Source organism: Scardinius erythrophthalmus, assembly GCF_964197995.2.
Source record: "Scardinius erythrophthalmus genome assembly, chromosome: 2".
Lineage (NCBI taxonomy): Eukaryota > Metazoa > Chordata > Actinopteri > Cypriniformes > Leuciscidae > Scardinius > Scardinius erythrophthalmus.
The window spans coordinates 25169057-25191219 of NC_138222.1; the positions used below are offsets into that span (position 1 = coordinate 25169057).

At 37.7% G+C, this 22163-nt stretch overlaps 1 protein-coding gene across 2 annotated transcripts in view; it reads left to right on the top strand.

The window, feature by feature from the left end:
- Window positions 1-1167: 1167 nt before the first annotated feature.
- Window positions 1168-22163, top strand: part of tbc1d19 (TBC1 domain family, member 19) — a 29559-nt gene continuing 8563 nt past the window's right edge. The window contains exons 1-13 of one of the 2 annotated variants that reach the window (XR_014029362.1): window positions 1168-1396; window positions 1522-1594; window positions 3540-3585; window positions 8634-8709; window positions 10144-10218; window positions 10317-10380; window positions 11731-11777; window positions 12103-12213; window positions 13562-13634; window positions 13983-14021; window positions 15078-15190; window positions 20264-20338; window positions 21223-21285. Coding sequence is in view for 1 of the 2 variants with exons in the window: in XM_081355639.1 (XP_081211765.1) it covers window positions 1298-1396; window positions 1522-1594; window positions 3540-3585; window positions 8634-8709; window positions 10144-10218; window positions 10317-10380; window positions 11731-11777; window positions 12103-12213; window positions 13562-13634; window positions 13983-14021; window positions 15078-15190; window positions 20264-20338; window positions 21223-21285 (954 nt within the window). In the remaining variant the exon portion in view is untranslated. The remainder of the gene's footprint in view (window positions 1397-1521; window positions 1595-3539; window positions 3586-8633; window positions 8710-10143; window positions 10219-10316; window positions 10381-11730; window positions 11778-12102; window positions 12214-13561; window positions 13635-13982; window positions 14022-15077; window positions 15191-20263; window positions 20339-21222; window positions 21286-22163) is intronic. The other variant, XM_081355639.1, reaches the window with a different exon arrangement.

Sequence of the window (22163 nt, forward strand, 5' to 3'; positions counted from 1 at the left end):
ATATCCCAAAAAGTCAGATGGAGGCTTCATCAGAGAAAATAACTTTGCAACAGTCTTCTGCAGTCCAAACCTTGTACTTCCTGCAGAATTTCAGTATGTCCTTGGTGTTTTTCTTGGAGAGAAGTGGCTTCTTTGCTGCCCTTCTCCAAAGGTCTTGGCCTCACTGTGCATGCAGATGCACCCAAACCCACTGCTGCCAATACTGAACAAGCTCTGCACTGGTGGTGACACAATTCAAGAGAAGGTCATAGTTCTTTGTTGGACATTCTGGGTCATTCACTGAAGCCTTCTTCTCTGCAGTTGAACCCATCTCCTTAAAGTTCTCGATGATCCGGTAAATGGTTCTTTCAGGTGCAATATTCTTTGCAGCTATTTCCGTACATGTGAGGCCATTTTGATGACCTGTCCTTTTATCACAATTTATTTTAATATAAATTTATTATATATTAAAAGAATATATATATTTATTAATATATATTTTAGAGAACTAACATAGCATAGGCCTGTAAAGTTTAAAAAAAATATTTATACATTTTGTGTAATTCATTAGTTTGAGTCGATAGCATAAAACTCTTATTATTAATGTTAATAAAGGCATGTAGTATTTTGTGGAATTCATTATTTTGAGTCGTTAACATGAGAACTTTTTTTTATTACTGTTAATGGAATAGTTCATCCATAAATCCAAATTTTGCCATCACTTACTCACCCTCAAGTTGTTTCTCAAGGTGATGATGTACAGGGCAACTTTTTGAGCAATGTTGCTGGGCAATGTTGTCGTCAACAGGCAACCAGATGAGACACAAGGCCAACGACTGATCTAAATTATCCAGATAGAAATGTATTGCCCATTTTCAATGAGAAAGTGCCCAAGCAACAATCGTTCGGCAAGATTGCCCAGCAACATTGCTCAAAAAGTTGCCCTGTGTATCATCACCTTAAAGAATGTTGGTAACCGAACAGTTACACCCATTGACTTCCATAGAAGGAAAAAAACATTGGCTGCCATCAACTGTCTGGTTATACCAACATTCTTTAAATGATTTCTTTTGTATTCAACAGAACAAAGAAACTCATACAGATTTTGAACAACGTGAGGTGATAACAGAATTTTCATTTTCGCTATCCCTTTAATAAAGTCCTGTAGTGTCGGAACCTTCCGTCGAGGACATGTTTCCTGAAGGTTTGTTGTCATTTGCCTGGATACGGTGCTTCATTCTGTGATGCTGCAGCGCTAACAGATGAAAATCTGTTGGGAAAAAAAAAATCACATCGACATCACATTAAAAGTGTGATAATGATGGACGAAAGCACAGAGCTGTCTGTCTCTATAACGCAGATAGTTCAACGGCTCAAAGGGACTCATTTACACTCTCAGCTGGAGAAACAGGCTAAAGTGAGTAGCTTCAGCTAACTGACTGCAGAGTGTGCAACACGATATACGGTCACTGCATTCTTGACTGCCAGCTTTCGTTTGCTGTTGTATTTCATTGTAGAGATGTGTTTTTTTTCTCTCTCTAGGAATGTATGCACAAACCCGAAATTAAACTAGAAACACTGAAAGATGATGTGAGAAGATTGTTAAAAGAATCAGGTACGACCGTCGTATGAATTTAAAGTGAATTAATTTTTATTTATTTAAATAAAAGTTAATTTAATACAGTATCGTTCAAATAAAGTTTATGTTCAGTAATATATATATATATATATATATATATATATATATATATATATATATATATATATATATATATATATATACAGCAAAGCTTAATTAAATTGATCAAAAGTGACAGTAAAGACATTTACATTAAATAGCATACAACATATTTCTATTTCTAATAAATGCTGTTCTTAGGGAATGTTTTTAAATGTTTTTTACAAATATATTAGGCAGAACTAATATAGAGATATAGAAATGTTTCTTGAGCACCAAATCAGCATATTAGAATGAATATCTCCTATTACTATTATACATAATCACTCTCATATTGATTGAGAGACTACTTTTTTTCTTATTATCTTATCTTATCTTATCTTATCTTTATTTTTTACTTTACTAATTTTTTTATTTTACTTTTATTTATATATATATATATATATATATATATATATATATATATATATATATATATATATATATATATATTATTCCTTAAGTAGAATTTAGAGTATGAAGGACTAAAAATGACAGAACGAAAAATAAATAAATAAATAAATAAAAGTAGAAATAAATAAATAAATGCAGAAATAATAGTAAAAATAAATACATTTTGGTAATATAAATGGCTATTTCTGTATTTTTACATGTATTTATTTATTTATTTATGCATTTCTATATGTATTTATTTATGTATTTATACATTTATTTATATATTTATGTATTTATATATTTATTTATTTATATATTTATATATGCATTTATTTATATATTTATTTATTCCTACATTTAATTATTTCTGTATTTCCACATTTCTACATTTATTTATTTCTGTATTTCCACATTTCTACATTTATTTATTTCTGTATTTCCACATTTCTACATTTATTTATTTCTGTATTTCCACATTTCTACATTCATTTATTAAGCCACGCCCCCAAACGCGATGAGCCAATCACAGTACGCATAGCTAACCCAATACACTTGGACATTCTCTGCTTCCTCGTCCACTGCAATGCATTGCAGTTATCAGTTTTCATTCGTTTTTATGGTTTTTCTTGTCATTTTGGCTTTTAAACAGCGTGTGTGTGTGATTTTGGTTGGGTGACAGTTGTAGGTTACAGTTTGACAAGAGTTTACAGTTTGACAAAAGCACAATGTTGTGTTTTACACAAATATAAGTAGGCTAAACACTTTGCAGTTTTAATGATGTCCTGTATGAACAAAATGACGGAGTATGTTTTTATGTTTCCACTGTTCGATCGCGCCCGTGCCTCTCTCTGACACACACACACACACACACACATTCCAGCAATGCAATCTTGACATCGCAGCCTGTTCATTATTCTGCGCTCCCACCAAACGCGAATAGAGCGTCAAATTCGCGCGTATCCGCGTCTAGTTCGACGCTATTTCTGCATTTATTTATTTATTTCTACTTTTATTTATTTATTTATTTATTTTTCGTTCTGTCATTTTTAGTCCTTCATATTATGGTACATACCGTAAAAAAAATAAAAAAAAAAAATAAAATAAAAAAAAAATATATATATATATATATATATATATATATATATATATATATATATATATATATATATATATATAGATATATTTACGGTATGTACCCTAAATTCTACTCAAGGAATAAAAAAAATTATTTTCTTTATTAAAAATTATTTTAATAAATTATAATTTATTTTTATATTTTATAAAATTCTTTATTCCTTTTTTTCTTCTATATATATATATATATATATATTTACGGTATGTAAATTCTACTCAATGGAATAAAAAACATGTACATGTCAAATGTCAACTTGCTCGAGAGATGAATGTGTTCTCTGTTGTACTGCCACTGACCCTTTTATTCTTGTAGGTTGGGAGAGGAAATTACAAAATGCAGTTTACAGGGAATTACACATGTAAGTGATATACCATTTTATATTCATGATATACAACCCGAATTCCGGAGAAGTTGGGACGTTTTTTAAATTTGAGTAAAATGAAAACTAAAATAATTTCAAATCACATGAGCCAATATTTTATTCACAATAGAACATAGATAACACAGCAAATGTTTAAACAGAGAAATTTTACACTTTTATCCACTATATGAGCTCATTTCAAATTTGATGCCTGCTACAGCAGGTCTCAGAAAAAGTTGGCACGGGGGCAACAAATGGCTGAAAAGCAAGACATTTTTAAAAGATTCAGCTGGGAGAACATCTAGCGACTAATTAAGTTCAGTGATATCAGGTCTGTAACATGATTAGCTATAAAAGGGATGTCTTAGAGAGGCAGAGTCTCTCAGAAGTAAAGATGGGCAGAGGCTCTCCAATCTGTGAAAAACTGCGTAAAAAGATTGTGGAATACTTTAAAAACAAGTTCCTCAACATCAAATTGCATCTCATCTCATCATCCACAGTGCATAACATCATCAAAAGATTCAGAGAAACTGGAGAAATCTCTGTGCGTAAGGGGCAAGGCCGGAGACCTTTATTGGATGCCGTGGTCTTCGGACCCTCAGACGACACTGCTTCACTCATCGGCATGATTGTGTCAATGACATTACTAAATGGGCCCTGGAATACTTCCAGAAACCACTGTCGGTAAACACAATCTGCCGTGCCATCTGCAGATGCCAACTAAAGCTCTATCATGCAAAAAGGAAGCCATATGTGAACATGGTCTAGAACCGCCGTCGTGTCCTATGGGGCAAGGCTCATTTAAAATAGACTATTTCAAAGTGGAATAGTGTTCTGTGGTCAGACGAGTCCAAATTTGGACATTCTTGTTGGAAATCACGGACGCCATGTCCTCCGGCTAAAGAGGAGGGAGAACTTCCAGCGTGTTATCAGTGTTCAGTTCCAAAGCCAGCATCTCTGATGGTATGGGGGTGCATAAGTGTATACGGTATGGGCAGCTTGCATGTTTTGGAAGGCTCTATGAATGCTGAAAGGTATATAAAGGTTTTAGAGCAACATATGCTCCCCTTCAGACGACGTCTATTTCATGGAAGGCCTTGTGTATTTCAGCAGGACAATGCAAAACCACACACTGCAGCTATTACAACAGCATGGCTTCGTCGTAGAAGAGTCCGGGTGCCTGCAGTCCAGATTGTGGCGAGCAGGACGAGGCCGAGGGCCGTGGGAGGACGGCGCGAGGCCGGTGGCGTAATTATGATGAGCTACACCTGTGAGACGCACCGGTCTCGCATCTCTCACGGAGGAGCGGAGGCATAAAGGAGGAGCGACGACAGTGAAGAGCGAGAGAGGACAGGCCTGTGTTTTAGTTGATGTTTTGTTTTTGGTTTGTGTTGCCAGCAGTCGTCCGTGAGGGGCTGCTGGCTTTTATTTTCATTTTTGTATTTGTGGATTTATTTATTAAAATATGTTGAATGTTCGCCGGTTCCCGCCTCCTTCTTCCCACAACATCATACCTCGTTACACTGGTGCCGAAACCCGGGAAGGAGGAGGAACGCGCTGTCAAAGAGCCCTTGCCGCTGTTGGGAATCCGCGGTGCCATCGAGCATGGCGGGCAGTTTCCGTCGCCATGGACGCTCGAGGCGGTGCGCTGGAGTGAGTTGCCGGGGGGACGGACGAGCTCGCTGCTGGCCGCCTGGGTGCTGGAGGGGCGGCTGCCGTCCGGTAGGGAGCGGAGGAGTCGTCGCCGTTCGCCGTGGGCCGGAGCCTGCTGCCATCCGCCATGACGGGGAGGAGCAGGGAACGGGGGACTCCTGCCGACTGCCCGAACCTGGAGGAGCCGTCGCCGTCCACCAGGCGGCGGAGGAGTGTCGTGCCGTCCACCGAGGTCTATCCAGCGTCACCGCCAGGCACCGCGGAGAAGATCGCCCAGCGGGTGGCGGGCCGGATGGCAGCGCGTTGTGGGAACCGGATCAAGTTTTTTTTTTTTTTTCTTTTTTGTTGTTGTTTTTTTTTTTCTCTCTCCCCTCTCTCGTCTCTGTCGCTCCTCATGCTTCCGTCTCCTGTACTCTCGCCTCGTCTGTCCATACCCCCGGGTACCGCAGCCGCCGTGATCGGTCCCCCCGGGGAGGGGGGGGGGGGGAGTAGGCGCAGCCTCGGTGGTACCCCCCGGCCTGCGAGGGGCGATGGGGGTATGTGGCGAGCAGGACGAGGCCGAGGGCCGTGGGAGGACGGCGCGAGGCCGGTGGCGTAATTATGATGAGCTACACCTGTGAGACGCACCGGTCTCGCATCTCTCACGGAGGAGCGGAGGCATAAAGGAGGAGCGACGACAGTGAAGAGCGAGAGAGGACAGGCCTGTGTTTTAGTTGATGTTTTGTTTTTGGTTTGTGTTGCCAGCAGTCGTCCGTGAGGGGCTGCTGGCTTTTATTTTCATTTTTGTATTTGTGGATTTATTTATTAAAATATGTTGAATGTTCGCCGGTTCCCGCCTCCTTCTTCCCACAACATCATACCTCGTTACACAGATCTTTCACCTTATAGAGAATATTTGGCGCATCATTAAACGAAAAATACGTCAAAGATGACCACAAACTCTTCAGCAGCTAGAAACTTATATAAGACAAGAATGGGACCAAATTCCAACACCAAAACTCCAGCAACTCATAACCTCAATGCCCAGACCTCTTCAAACTGTTTTGAAAAGAAGAGGAGATGCTACACCGTGGTAAACATGCCCCCGTCCCAACTATTTTGAGACCTGTTGCAGGAATCAAATTTGAAATTAGCTAATTTTGGGCATAAAATTGTAACATTTCTCAGTTTAAACATTTGTTATGTTATCAATGTTAAACTGTGAATAAAATATTGGCTCACGTGATTTGAAAGTCTTTTAGTTTTCATTTTATTCAAATTTGAAAAACGTCCCAACTTTTCCGGAATTTGGGTTGTAATTTTTTTCTAATGCATATCATTAAAAAACACTAGCCAGTTTCTTCTAAAACATTTTATTCTTGTATTACCACACTGAGATCAACAGCAATAAAAAGGATGACATGAGATTTAGACAAGACAATATACTCTCTCTCTTCTCTCACACACTCATATACACATACATTGGGAAAGTCGAGAGTTTTTCTTCCTCCAGTTTTAGTGTTTATACAGTTTTATGACAGATACTTTTTCTGGCAAAATGTAAAAATGACAAGAGACAGAATTGCTTCATTAAGCTTAAAAGGATCCAGGTACAAATACAGGACAGGACTTAATGGAGAGTCTGACGTACAATATTGCTTTTACAGAGTGTAGCCCATAAAACTGTTCGAGCTGGACATCGTTAGAGATGAGAAGAAGAAAAAAATGCATACCTTTAAACATATGGCTCCTTGTTTGAAAGGACAGCATTGTCAGATGTTTTGTAGATACATGTTTTTGGTGATGTGTTTATTCTAAAATGACTGTTTTAAGCTAATGGGGCTGAGAAAATATTGAAGGGACTGAAACAAAGAAGTGTAGGACTGGCTTCAAAAAGTTTGATAATGGAATATGGAGCAGGTGTCTGCTAAATGTCTTTTTGTGTAGACATTAATGTGAAAGTCTGGTGTATGTCAGGGGTTTCAGAGTGGGAGGAGCCAATACAGTATATGGGTACAATAGAGTGCAACAGTTGGGTTCCGGAAGGAAAATCTCATTCATTTTCTATCGTAGGGGAAGCAATCTAAATGGATCATTTGAACTAAACATGCTTTGATGTGCATAAACGTGTGAATTGTATGGACTCCTTAAATCATTTGGTTGTACAGTGTCCTTTTGGAGTCTCCCAAATATCCTTTTTTGGAAAGACCTAAATTTACCTTGAAGCTTGCAGAAAATACAGTTTTGTGAGAATAATGGTTTACTCTGCTGGATATTGCAAATGATGACAAAATAAACATGTTAAACAAGATAAATGGTGTATGCTTAATTTCACGATAAGTGAAAAAGGGTGCGATTAATCGCAATGAAAATGTTTAATCTATTGACAGTCCTAGTTTATAACCCTTAAACAGAGGACCTGTACTAATACCCATACTTGTAGCCTTTGCACTTCACCACTTGTCTACTTGCATGACATATTTCTTGTATTTGGCCAAAGTTTTCAAGTGGGTGCAAAGACTGCAAGTATGCGTAGAATTTTTGATTACCCAATGGGACACACTTACAACATAGTGCTGTAAAAATGCAAGAGCTTTATTTACACATTTTGATTTTCAGTACACTTCAAACTTTAAAATGTCTGGTCATTACCTATATAACAAACACAATTTACATGTGGTGCTTCATATTAAGTGATAAAAAGCAGATGCAATCTGCGTATCTGCACCAATACAATTTCCAAACTTTTACGTTTTACTACCAATTCAAATTCAATTCACATTTATTTGTATAGCGCTTTTCTCAATATGTATCGTTTCAAAGCAGCTTTACAGAAAATGCATGTGTCTACATTGCAATTTAGAGTAATTTGTTATCAGAGGTGACTGCGTCCAAGTAATGTCAATATGTTGTGATCATCATCATTACAAAATATAGAAACATTTTAATTTACAATTTAACAAGTTATATGCAATGTCTAATTTAAATTATACTGAAAAGTTTTCCTAGACAAGTTCCAGAACTAATGAATGGATTCTCTTAGCATTAAATACCGCTCTGCAGCTTTAAGTGTACTGCGCTTTGGCATTTTTCAGACCTGCTCACTTATTAACTGTCACATGCACACACTCTCTAGTGTGCCAAGACCGCAAGTGTGGGTAATGGGACAGGCCCACCAACAATTTTAAGTGCCTATGGGAAAAATTAATGGGAGAAATGCTTCCGAAACCAAGGCCGCTGAAAAGTGTGCGGGCACTGTTGCACTCTAAAACATTTCTTAGAATGAAAATTGACTTCTTTTTTAATACAGAAATTGCATAAGTAAGGTCTAATTTTGACTGTAGGTTTCCATTGAGGTTAAACTAATGTAACTGATGGTTTGTCCATGCTTCTGTGTCTTATGTGTGGTGAAGTCTGCCTCCCCCTGGGCACCCCAGAGCATCTCCTGAACACGTCAAAGAGCCCCTGGAATATATGCGCAAAGCCCAGGTACACATTCTTTCTCTTATTTCTATAGGGGTTCAAGAAAAGGGGTTGTTAGAAATTGTTAGAATTTCCAAGGATCAGCATTCTCCCCTAAAAGTGATCGGGCAGACCAAACCATAAGTCGCAGAGACTTGAAACTTCAAGGGATGGTAATACCCACCCAGTCTACAACGTCACCAAGGCTCGCCCCAATCGGCCTGATGGTGGCGCCACAGCGATCAAAGGTATGTGATGGCTCATAACTCCTAAGCCATTCGTCGCAGACTCAAGTGTCTTATGTCGTTGGATGCACGTTTCGGATTTGATTGTCACCCTGGTGAATTTTTTTTTTACAAATCGGAACCGGAATTCAATCGCGGCACCTTGGACACGTATCGTCAGCCAATGAAGTTTGAGCGGCTGTCAGACAAGGAAAACTCGCTAAGGCCTGTTTAACTCACGGCCCTAGAGGCCTGTGAGAAATTCAAAAGAAATCGGCCACTGGGGGGTGCCTCCGCGTTTTTAAAGTGCGTAAAATATTGTATATCACACGATTTTTCGCACATGCCCACGACATTCATACCATATGGTAGAACTCATTCTGAGCAACTTTGCCTCTTGGACCACTGCTGTCAATCGAATCGTTCGTTAAATATTGGAGATTATTTCACAAACCTACTTTCACGATTTAGTCCTAGGTTTTTTGCTCAACCTCGACAAAGACTATAGATATAGAAAGATGGTTCACTCCTATTACTTATGAATGGGAGAAACTGCAACGCGCAATATGACGGAATAGACCCGCCTTCTAAAGTAAAAGAGCCAATCGCTGATTGGTAAAGTCATTGTGTCACTGCAGCTGCCGTTAGAAGCTCGGGTTCCCATAGAAACCTGAGACTCGCGATTAGGACTGCACATGCGCATTGGCTGGTCGAGCCTGAAAACTAAGCTTTTTTTAACTCTATTTGAGCATAAGAAACAACATTAACGGGACAGTTCATGTCAGATTTTGTTGCTGATTTGAAATGGGTTATTTAGTTGTGAGTTTGGCAAGCAGTTTTTGAGATTTCAGGATTCCCGCATTCAAATAGATAGAACTTGGATGACCAAAATGGCTGCCCGGAGGCGTTGCAAATATGGCCGCCGAGTGAACCGACTTTCCTTGAAAGGGACTTAGACCTTTTTAAGCTTTAAAACATGTATTTCATTAGGAAATTGCCTGTTTTGGCTGTAAATTGTCTTTTCACATATGATCTAGGTGGTTACTGTCACATTTTGCCTGTGTTTTGGTTTCATTTTTATATTGGACTTTCAGTTTCCTGTGTTCCCTCTAGTCATTAGTTACCATGGACACTCTACTATTTGATTATTTGAGTTTGTTTGACTAAATAAATACTTTTGTTTTGAACCCTTTGCATTGTGTGTGTGTGTGTGTGTGTGTGTGTGTGTGTGTTGTAGGTGAGCTGGGAGAAGAGGATCCTGAAGAGTTTGAACAGTATGTGCTCTGAGTTAGGAATCCCACTGGCACGAAAGGTAAAGGTCTAAACCAGCGTATGTACAACACAGAATCTATTACATATTCATTTAATCAGTTATATGTTTTTTTTTTCCCTCTTTTTCTCGTTTTATAGCGTCCCGTCTCAGAGCAGAAAGAGCTGACAAATAAATGGAACGAGATGGGAACTGATGAACCAGGTAATGTAGACATTCACAACCCCTGACATGTGTTCGAGGTTACATCTCGGTGTGTGTGCGTGTTAATGCATGCACTCTATTGCAGAATGTTTACACACAGAGGTTTGGCTCACACACAGAAGCCCTGAGCAGTATAACAGCTCCATAACAATGCTATCAGTTTGCAGTGTGTATGATAACATTTACCGCCTTCTGGAGGACACTGGCATAAACAGCCCTGCCTGTGAAACCAGAGCATGTCCAGATCCCTGGACCGCATCCCAATTACTAAAGCTTTCTTTCTTGCGTTCTTCTTTCTGCTTGCGTTCTTTTGCACTTTTTTTTCTTTTCTTGGTTTCTCTTATTCTGTCTATCTTACAATTTTGCCATGAATTTGAAACAGAGCGTAATACTGCCAGGCCAGCAGCTTTTGTTCATGTTAAAGAAATAACTTTCTCCCAAAATGAACATTTGGTCATCATTTACATCATTTACTCACTCTCAGCACACTACCAGTCAAAAGTTTGGAGTAATTAAGATGTTTTAATGTTTTGAATGAAGTCTCTTATGCTCACCAAGGCTGCATTTAGGCCTACTTGATCATTGGTCCCCAATGATTTCTGCATATTGGAATGATTTCTGATGAATCGTGATTTTATTTAAAATATAATTTATAATATATAATTTAATTTCAGATAAATGCTGTTCTTTTACCCTTTCTATTCATCTAAGAATCCTGAAAAAAATTATCTCAGTTTCACAAAAAATATAAAGCAGCTTTGTTTATTAAAGTATCTTTATTCATGAATTTGTCTCCTTGCTACCATGATAATTATGACATTAACAATGATAATAATAAGAACTATTATTAATAATTGAGCACCAAAAATAATTGATTATAATGGATATTAATATTTATGCTAAGCCTAAGAGACTTCTTTCAAAAATACTCAATAATTTAAAACAATAATTTTATTCCAAAATGAATTATTCCGAAATGTTGAGTTTGTGTATTATCAAAATCATGCACCTCAGAGAATTTCATCATCCTGAATCTCATCATTTGCATCATGTTTGGCATCAAGTCTTTATTCTCTAAATAGCTTTTTAAATATCAAAATGTAAATATTTTGAGTCTCCCTCTCCTTTCTTTTTCTTCCTTTCACTTAAGTGTAGATCTTACCAAGTCATTCCATTGGGCTTTTAAGTATAATGTAAACAAAACAGGTTCTGATTAGCATCCTAGTATGTTGCCCGTGTTATTTGTCAACCATATTCTGTTGCGCTCTTGTTTTCAATTACACTAATTGCTAGGCCATTACATACAAGTTTGGAAGCACTCAGATCTCTGTATTCTTTATTTAATTGCAGACCTAAGCAAATTCAGGCCTGTCTACGCACCCAAAGACTTCCTTGAGGTGGGTCTCGTTTACATAATCTAATCAGTTTATTCTAAAACATCCGGTCCAAATGAGAAAGATTGGGATGGATATGAAGCAGCTGATTGGATTCCCTCAGGAAATGTTCGGTTAAATTACTCTGAGTGAGAATTGACTGAGAGGTTGTTTTGATAGCACCACAGAACCTCTTGATGAATGGTTTATTTATATTTGGCATATTGAATTGGGATAAGAAGGGGTTTGTAGAAAATGTTATCAAAGGTTTTAGCATTTGTCGTGTCTAGTACTTTTTACTATAAGTATTCTTATTTAGGTAATATGAAATGTATTACTTGTCTTGTAGGTGCTGATTGGTTTGAGAAATCTGAATAATGATCGCAGTGAAGATCTAACAGTAAGAAGCAACTGGGGTTTAATCCAGGTTTCCCTCAATGTCCGTGACATTCCTCAAATGGTGAGTCACCCTCTCTTTATTTTGCTTCTTCTATTTTCATGTCAAGACAAACAATTGGCATTGCAACTGCTGATAATCATCTGAAACCATTTCTATAAACAAATTATAGTAATTAAGTCAAGAGTTCTAGAGAAATTGAAATGATTGTGGAAAACTATCTTGGTGTTCACTGTGGACGAGATCTCGCGATATTAAAACGTGACGATATTTTTTTCTGTCTCGCGAAATCAGCATGACGGAGTTGAGTTTGTGGTAAATCCTTGCTGTTTTTTTGGGGGGTTTCCAATAACGTGCATTTGAGAAAACATATAAAGTCTGACACGCTTTGTTTCATTGCGTTGTTATCATTTACATGTGTTGAGCATGTAACTCAAACACCATCTCTGCATATGCTGTGAGTTTAGCTCTCTTATAACGTTCATCTTGCAACGCAACATGCGCCATTTCACCAGATTTGTAACGTAAATCATTTATAAAGCTAGGCCAACACAGGGGAATACATCAATATGTTTCTAAATATGCAAATTGTTGTTCATCGCGATTTCAAAACAAAGTTTGTTATTGTTCAAGAAATTACAGTGAGTGTAGCATTTCTATCATAAAGATATTTCATATATTTAAAGATTAAGTGGACATTTTAATTTAATGTTGTTTGGCCAAATTAAACAAGGATTTGATGCTGTAAAGTGTAACAACAATCACCAGGCCTTTGGCTTCCTCTGCAGTCATTTGATATAATAATGTACATAAGTTGATTGTTTATATTATGTTTATATGATTACATAATGTATTTTAACAGTGTTGTTCAATAAAATCATAGGATTACTTGCTTTTGAACCAATTACCATTGCCTTATTGTTATTATATTTATTTTAAGTTATTTTAAAGGCTATTGTTCACTTAAGTCTATTTTTATGGCCACAAAAATGATCAGATTACACTATTAATTGTCAAAATAACCAGCCAATTACTCGATTACCAAAATAATAATTACCGACAGCATTAGATTAGTTAAAACTTCAAAGTACACCTGCATTGTTTTGCATTTTGAATAATTTTTTTTCCAGTCATCTATTTCATCATTGAAGATTTCTTAAAAATGGTGTTTATACATCATCTCATCTCGTTCTCGGGAACCAAATGTTGTGTATCGTTTCGTCTCGTGAGATAAGTGTATCATCACACCCAGATGGCATGCATTAGAAGAAGTGATTTATGTGAAACAAATTTGGCCAAATTCTTTTGCAAGAATTCAAATAGATGAATTATCATAAACCTAATCCACTTTGTCCTTTTGTAGGGATCAAATATTTTGATAATTGTGGCCCATTATTTCTCTGTGTTGCAGAGGGAAACATATCCAGAACTGGGTCTTACTTATGGGCAGCTTGGTATAGATGATCACACTCATGTTCCCCCAGGTATTTATTTACTCATTCCATTCATAACATGATTATGGAATAATGGAAGATTACGTGGGCTGAGCTCCACTCCCGCCAGGTCCCAAAGTCCTTTCGCACTGGTCCAAATAGTTGTAGTTGATGTTTCTCTTGTTTTCTCCTACTAACTTGTCACAAGTCACCAGAAGCTTCACCCACTGTATACACCCTGTGTAATATGTTCCGACTCCCTAAATTCTGTATTTACTATATTGTATTTAAAGCTACCAAAGAGGCTCACTACTCATTTGTAAATATCTGTGTTGTATGGTCTGTTTGCACTATCACTTCTTTTCTATCTTTCACTATCTCTCTGCTGTTTCAACACAGATTTGTTTGAGAGTGAGCACATTCTCATTGGAAAAAAAGGTAAAAATAAACTCTTTTTGCCGTTATCATGACACTAATGCTTGTTTAAAACCGCTTTATCACTCTTGTCTTGTTGGGAATATTTGTTTAATATTTGCCATTCCATTTCCCCTCAAATAATAGTCTGATCAGAATTTGAAGGCAGCTTAGCTGTGAGATCCCATGATGCTATGCAATCAGAAGAATAAAATAAGTTTTATGAAATTATGATCACATTTATTGTGAGAAAAAACATTTACACTACCTTTAAAAAAAAAAAACATTGATACTTCCATTCAGCGAGAATGCATTCAATTAATCAAAATGGCAGTAAATAAATCTTTTTGTTACCAAATATTTCTATTTCAAAACATTCTGTTCTTTTGAACTTTTTTTTTCATCAGTAAAATCCTGAAGAAATGCATCATGTTTCCACAAGAATATTAAGCAGCACAACTGTTTTCAAGATTGATAATAATAAGAAACATTTCTTGAGCACCAAATAAGCACATTATAATGTTTTCTGAAGGATCATGTGACACTGAAGATTGGAGTAATGATGCTGAAAATACAGCCTTGCCATTATTTTCAAAATATATTGAAATAAAAACCTTTCATTTTAAGTTGTAATAATATTGCACAATATTACTGTTTTACTGTATTTTTGATCAAATAAATGCAGTCTTGGTGGGCATTAGACACTTAAAAATCATAAAAATCTTTCTTTAAAAACAAAACAAAACATTAAAACCCTTCCCAAAATATTTGGTCCCCCCAAACAACGGTAGTGTAACTTACTTAATGATTTCTCACTTTAATTTGTTCTGGATCATTAGACCTGATGTCATGAATTTTCTTACTGTAAGATGTTCCTTCATATACAAAACACTGCCTGTTTAGTCATCGACAGACTAGGCGGCAAGGCAGCTGCTTTAGGTTTTGGACGCATCCACAGAGGGTCTCTCTCTGAAAGGCCAAAGTATATGGAGGATTAGCTTTGGATATGACAAGAGCCTCTCAAGATGTGTTTACTAAAACAAATGCGGCTTCTTCTCCTGTTTTTCTGCGTTTCTGTAGTGGTAAATGAGCAAGACAGTGCAGCGGCGCAGCAGTACAGCAGGCAGGGCTGTCCCACGGGTCTCAGGGCCCAGCTATGGACTCTCATCCTAAATACTACTGATGATCCTGAGGTACTGACTGAATTTCAGAATGCATTTTTTGTGCCCATCAAGGTCATTGTGTTTTCAACATTGATAATAATAAGACATGTTTCTTGAGCAGCAAATTAGAATGATAAAATATTTTAAAATATATTAGAATAGAAAGCAGCTATTTTTCATTGTAATAATATTTCACAATATTACAGTATTTACTGTATTTTAATCGAATAAATGCACCCTTGGTAAACATAAAAGGCTCAAAAACAAACAAAAATCTTAAATCTTACAGACCCCAAACTTTTGAACGGTAGTGTATAAATATTTCTCTCTCCCCTTTTATACACACAAAATCAGTTACAGGTCCTCAACCATATGTAAACCTACCATAAATATTTATGTACATTTAAACAAATTAAACTGTTTGTGTATATCTCAACTGACATTTATGGCAGTTGTTTTGAACATGTGCCAGAACTGACATTTAATGGGTATTTATTTGTACTTATCAGAAGCATTCTTGACTGAAACGTTCTATATGCCATGCAAATTACAGTTAAAAAGGTAAAAGGTAGTAAAATCATTGCACTTTTTTTTTTTGAGGGTTAACAGAAGTTAAAAAGAAGAGGTGAACATGCTTTCACAGTAAAGCTTTTGGAACGAATTCAAGTCAGTTTGACATCAGAATATAGTGTGTTTGGTTGGTGAGGAAGCGATTTTCTCTGATGTATAGACCTTATGTAGCCCCGCCCCTTTTCAGCGCTGTTCTCGTTGTCTTTTGACTTCCGGTCTGTATTTTCACAGCGATCTTGCGTATTTATGAATGAACGGCTCGTTTAAAAATCTTCCCGGCCTGCTGACATTTGTTGAGACATCGGCTTTAAACATTACAATCCTCATGATAACTTTTGTTAACTTTACATTAATTAAATTCACTTCAAAAGCTAATTACTCCTGGACAGCAATGCCATAGAAATATACAGAGCGACCGCAAAAACGGAAGTTAAAAGACAATATTCTAAAGATGGCGGCACCCTCGTTTCTCTGGCGCATAAGGTCCGTACTTGTAAACCATATTCGAGTCTGCTTGATTAGGTGGTTTGGCAGCCTCTATTAAGGACGTATAATTTCCTTGTTCCTGGGCACACTTATAACAGCATAATGTCTTTCAAAATGTTACAAAAGCCCTAAAATCGTACTGTGGTCCAGACCAAGCAGTTTTAAATACAGTGGGGAGAACAAGTATTTGATACACTGCTGATTTTGCAGGTTTTCCCACTTACAAACCATGTAGAAGTCTGTAATTTTTATCATAGATACTCTTCAACTGTGAGTGATAGAATCTGAAACAAAAATCCAGAAAATCACATTGTATGATTTTTAAGTAATTAATTTGCATTTTAATGCATGACATAAGTATTTGATACATCAGAAAAGCAGAACTTAATATTTGGTACAGAAACCTGTGTTTGCAATTACAGAGATTATACGTTTCCTGTAGTTCTTGACCAGGTTTGTACACACTTCAGCAGGGATTTTGGCCCATTCCTCCATACAGACCTTCTCCAGATCCTTCAGGTTTCGGGGCTGTCGCTGGGCAATACGGACTTTCAGCTCCCTCCAAAGATTTTCTATTGGGTTCAGGTCTGGAGACTGGCTAGGCCACTCCAGGACCTTGAGATGCTTCTTACGGAGCCACTCCTTAGTTGCCCTGGCTGAGTGTTTCGGGTCGTTGTCATGCTGGAAGACCCAGCCACGACCCATCTTCAATGCTCTTGCTGAGGGAAGGAGGTTGTTGGCAAGATCTTGCGATACATGGCCCCATCCATCCTCCCCTCAATACGGTGCAGTCGTCCTGTCCCCTTTGCAGAAAAGCATCCCCAAAGAATGATGTTTCCACCTCCATGCTTCACGGTTGGGATGGTGTTCTTGGGGTTGTACTCATCCTTCTTCTTCCTCCAAACACGGCGAGTGGAGTTTAGACCAAAAAGTAATCCATGACAGCGTAGTGTGTTACTAATAGTTTTCTTTGAGACTGTGGTCCCAGCTCTCTTCAGGTCATTGACCAGGTCCTGCCGTGTAGTTCTGGGCTGATCCCTCACCTTCCTCATGATCACTGATGCCCCACGAGGTGAGATCTTGCATGGTGCCCCAGACCGAGGGAGATTGACCGTCATCTTGAACTTCTTCCATTTTCTAATAATTGCGCCAAAAGTTGTTGCCTTCTCACCAAGCTGCTTGCCTATTCTGCCGTGCAAAGGCAAAAGACCGTAACTTCGTTTTTGGTCGAAAATGAGTTATTTATATTTTTGACACATTCAAGACCTTCTTTATCATGTGGATAAGTATCTTGAATCAATTCCGTTTATTTTTCGAGAAAATAATGATTTGTCTTAACAGTAACTTCCAAAAGCCCATGAGAAACCAAGGCAGAACACCGTAACATCAGTTACCGCTCTTTGGCTTTGTTTTGGAACGCTCAAATTACGAGTTACGGTGCTCTGCCTTTGTTTAGCCGCGCGTCAATATGAAGTTACGGTGCCGGTGTTCAATCAAACAATGCTACCTACCAGATTGTAAGGTTATCTGCCTTTGTTTTAATGTCCATTAAAATTACGGTGTATCCTGTGTACTTTGTACAGCTGCCATCAGTCGCTCTAACTTCTGATGTCCTCAGAGCGGTCAGAACATTTAGTATGGTCTGCTCCATCGACAAACGTGCGATATCGATCGCGAAGGATTATGCAGAGTTGACAGAAAAACGTTACACATTGCCGTAGGCTATCAGATGAATACATCCATGAATTAAAGCTCGCAAACTAGCTGGCAGAGTGCCAAAACTTCGCCTTCAGCCCCGCCCTAAACGCGGTCGAGTCAACGCTGGACTAATAGGAGGTATTTTGTCATGTCAAATGTATTAATAATGCCATCAGAATGCAACCAAAGCACAGGATAGCAATAAGTAGATGGCTATAAATAATTGTAAATCATACAAAATAAATGCCATGATCACTAGATTTTATACAGGTGTGGACTATAATGATTTTGTTAATGGTGATCAGCAACTAAATATTGATAATGTGGAAGTTACTGCCTTTTGCCTTGGTATGACCTCTCACTTTTTGCTGACAATACAAAGGCAGAGTACAGTAACTTTAAAATAGTGGTCAAAAGTCAAGTTTGAGCTCAAGATTTTTTTATGTATATAATTTCCATTACTAAAACATATATTTGCCAAATTTCCAGTGTCCTACCTATAATTAATTAAGCGGGACAACTAAAAATCTTTAAAGTCATTTTTCTCAGTTCCACACTCTAGCGACTTAAGGTCTTTTGCCTTTGTAGGGCAGTATTGTCCTGTAGCCCATCCCAGCCTTGTGCAGGTCTACAATTTTATCCCTGATGTCCTTACACAGCTCTCTGGTCTTGGCCATTGTGAGAGGTTGGAGTCTGTTTGATTGAGTGTGTGGACTGTCTTTTATACAGGTAACAAGTTCAAACATGTGCAGTTAATACAGGTAATGAGTGGAGAACAGGAGGGCTTCTTAAAGAAAAACTAACATGTCTGTGAGAGCCGGAATTCTTTCTGGTTGGTAGGTGATCAAACACTTATGTCATGCAATAAAATGCAAATTAATTATTTAAAAATCATACAATACAATAATTCTGGATTTTTGTTTTAGATTCCGTCTCTCACAGTTGAAGTGTACCTATGATAAGAATTACAGACCTCTACATGCTTTGTAAGTAGGAAAACCTGCAAAATCGGCAGTGTTTCAAATACTTGTTCTCCCCACTGTACATCATCCTTCTCAATAATACAATTAGCTTTGAGCTTCTTGTTTGGCATAAATTACAGATCAGGTACCCCCTGTGATTTTTTTTTTCACCCTGGGCATCTAATAGCTGCCATTTTCAAACGTGAAACAGTGTCTCTCAGCTGGCTGATTAGTCCTTGGCCCTCCATTAAAGCAGTGAAACGGCATCTGGAGAATGTTCTTTCTCTATGTGTTAATGCGAAGACAAACACCCGGCGTGGGGCGACACAATTTAAACAAGTAGAGTAATCCCTCACTCTTTTGAGCTTGTGCTGTAGATGTGGGCAGGACAGGAGCCGTTGGAATGACAGAGGGGAAGAGGGGAAATCACAAGAGTTTAAAATGTTTCAGGTGGAACAATTATGTAACTGCTGATAAAAGCCGCTGTCTGGATGACAGTGAACAGCTGTCATGCCTATCCTCACAGCAAAATGTGAAAAATTATCCTGTCCCTCTGGGTTTCAGGAGGGGAATGGGCTTTAAGAAAGACTTAGAGGCTGTCTTAAAGGGATAGTTCACCCTAAAATGAAAATTAAGTCATTATTTACCCACCCTGGTGTTGTACTAATGTAGAACGCCCTTCTTTCTTTTATGAATCACAGGGAATTGAAAAAAAAATTCCAGCTCGCACTCATCTATATAATGGCAGTGAATACTGTATCTGCAACCAGCATCGAGCTTTTTAAAAAAGATGCAAAAAAAGTGAAGAAAGTACATGGATATTGTATTTCTATTTCATGTCGTGTTTTTGTTCATCTTGATTTCTCAAAACGTCTGTGCTTTTTCTGAGCAAGACTGAGTGAACTGCGGCGCTAATAGTGTTTCACAAACGCAAACATCACGTAGCTGTGCACAGACCAACAGCCAAGGTCAAGAATTTCATTAGATAATACATAAAATTATCACCAAACCCTATCGTATACCTTGCTATATATTGCATGGGATCATTCCTTGATACTTTGATACTTCATGTCTTTTTTACTGCCATTATATGTATTATTTGCACCAGTTTATTGTGACATTTAATTTTTGAGCCAGACATTTTCAGCTGGAGGTCCCACTGAGAGCATAACATGATTGAGTGATTGAAAGCGATCCTATTAATATGCTGCTTACAATAGCAATTTAATTAGTTAATTGGTTATTATAATTTATTTAGCTGTAATGACTGGGGGTAGTTTGATCTGTGTATAGGTGCTTCTTTGTCCATTATGTATTAATTAATCTAATTTAGCTGACTGAGATGAATTCACTTTGTCAGTTCTTTTGTTTTTATTTCATTAAACAGGTCATAACACATTATGAACAGCTGAAGGCCAGAGTCATACATCATGGCCTGCTTGTGGACAACCTAATATATAAGGTACATTTACAATGCAGTTTATTTGATAGAAATGGTTTTGTATGCTGCATTTATTCTCTTGAAATTTCCTCAAATAGGTTTTGACCAATAGAGTAACAGTTCTGAAAGACTAATTTCTTCCAAGATCAAGTTTTCCATGTATGCTTTAAGGCCAGTACATACCACACTGAAGCCAAAGAACTAGCGGCGGTGGTGTCGGCTCACGTCAGCTGCGTCTGGGCAAAAAATTGGTTTTAAACATACTGTAAATGAGAGATAATAACTGTCTACCACAGCAGATGACAGTGTATTCACCATTCAAAAAAGAGAATATGAACTAGTGAACTAGGAATGCGAATATACACACTGTAACAAAGCAATGCTTGCTTACCATTTTGAATATGAATCATGCTGATCAGTTTGTCTTCACTTATATTAATTAGGCTACATACGGCCATATCGTTATGAAAATATTTGCGTATTGGAATGCTCCAAAAAGATGAAGAAGAAATTTATAAGCGCCTTCTTTGTGTGCCCTCTTGTCATCGTCATTTGCTTGAACTTTTGTTTTTCTTCTTGTGCACTGGTTTTCAAAGCTGAACAGCCAATCAGAATGATCTCTTTTCCCAACGGCCCGACGCCAATTCAACATGTTCAATCGACCTGACTAAAGCCAATGGAGGTCCGATTAGAGCCGTAGTGCGAAACACACCGCAAAACTAGCCTGAGAGATGCTAAATGACTGCCTGACGGCCAACCCTTCGTTTTGGTGTGTCTCGACCCTAAGTGATTAACAGATATAATGGCAATAGGATTGTAGTTTTTTGTTACATATTAAAAACTGTCCGATTTTACCACACCTGGTGCACCCGTTTCTGAATAAAATGCCTGATTTTTCTTCTCAGGATGTGAAGCTCACTGCAAGTAATGACGATTACTACTTTGTGTTTGAGGACTATTTATATCAGGTGGGTGAATGCATGTCACTGACAGTGTAACACACTCACAATGCAAACTTTCAATCACTTATGAGAATTTTTCTCTGGGAATCACAAACAAGCTCTGATAATCAAAGAAGTAAAACAGTTTCCCAAGTTCTTTTGGACATGACATTGATATAGGTCTTTGTACACATATCGCTGTAGACTAAACTATTGTCAGAAAGTTACTCATGCAAACCAATGCTCTTTCACTTCACATACCTAAATTTGGATAGATACAGATAGGACTGGGTTGTGTAGTCTCACAGATAGACCTCTCTATAATATACCTCTCTATTCACATGAGTCATTTCTTATTATAGGAGCATTATTACATTTCCACTGCTTGATATTCACTTTCACCACACAATCATACTCAAGTTTAATTTGCGGGTTAATTTTTTCCCATAACACAGTAAAACACACTGAGATACCTTGCCTTATTATGCCATCATGTATATAGTATATATAGAATATAAGTACTAAGTACATGTAGTTAATTACTATTACTTAGGACTTAATTGTATAATTGCACTGTAACCCAGACATCTTAAAATAAAGTGTAACCGAACCAGCAATTTAAGAGAGATTTTCAAAGTCGTTGTTCACTTGTTTCATTAGCTGGTATCCTCTGGACAACCATCAATGTGCTTCGTTCCTAATTTTTGCTGAGATAAACAAAAGATATGGCCAGTGTTTGGGCTTCACAGGAGTACATTGTGTCTTCACTATGGAACGGTAATATGAGTTGCAGGTGTGAGGTGATAAAGGAGCCAGGCTGGTTGTAAATATTGGTTTAGTGTGAAATCTGTGGGTCGTTCAGACACTGGGTGGTCATGTTTTTGTTAGAGAGGTGAATTTGGGGA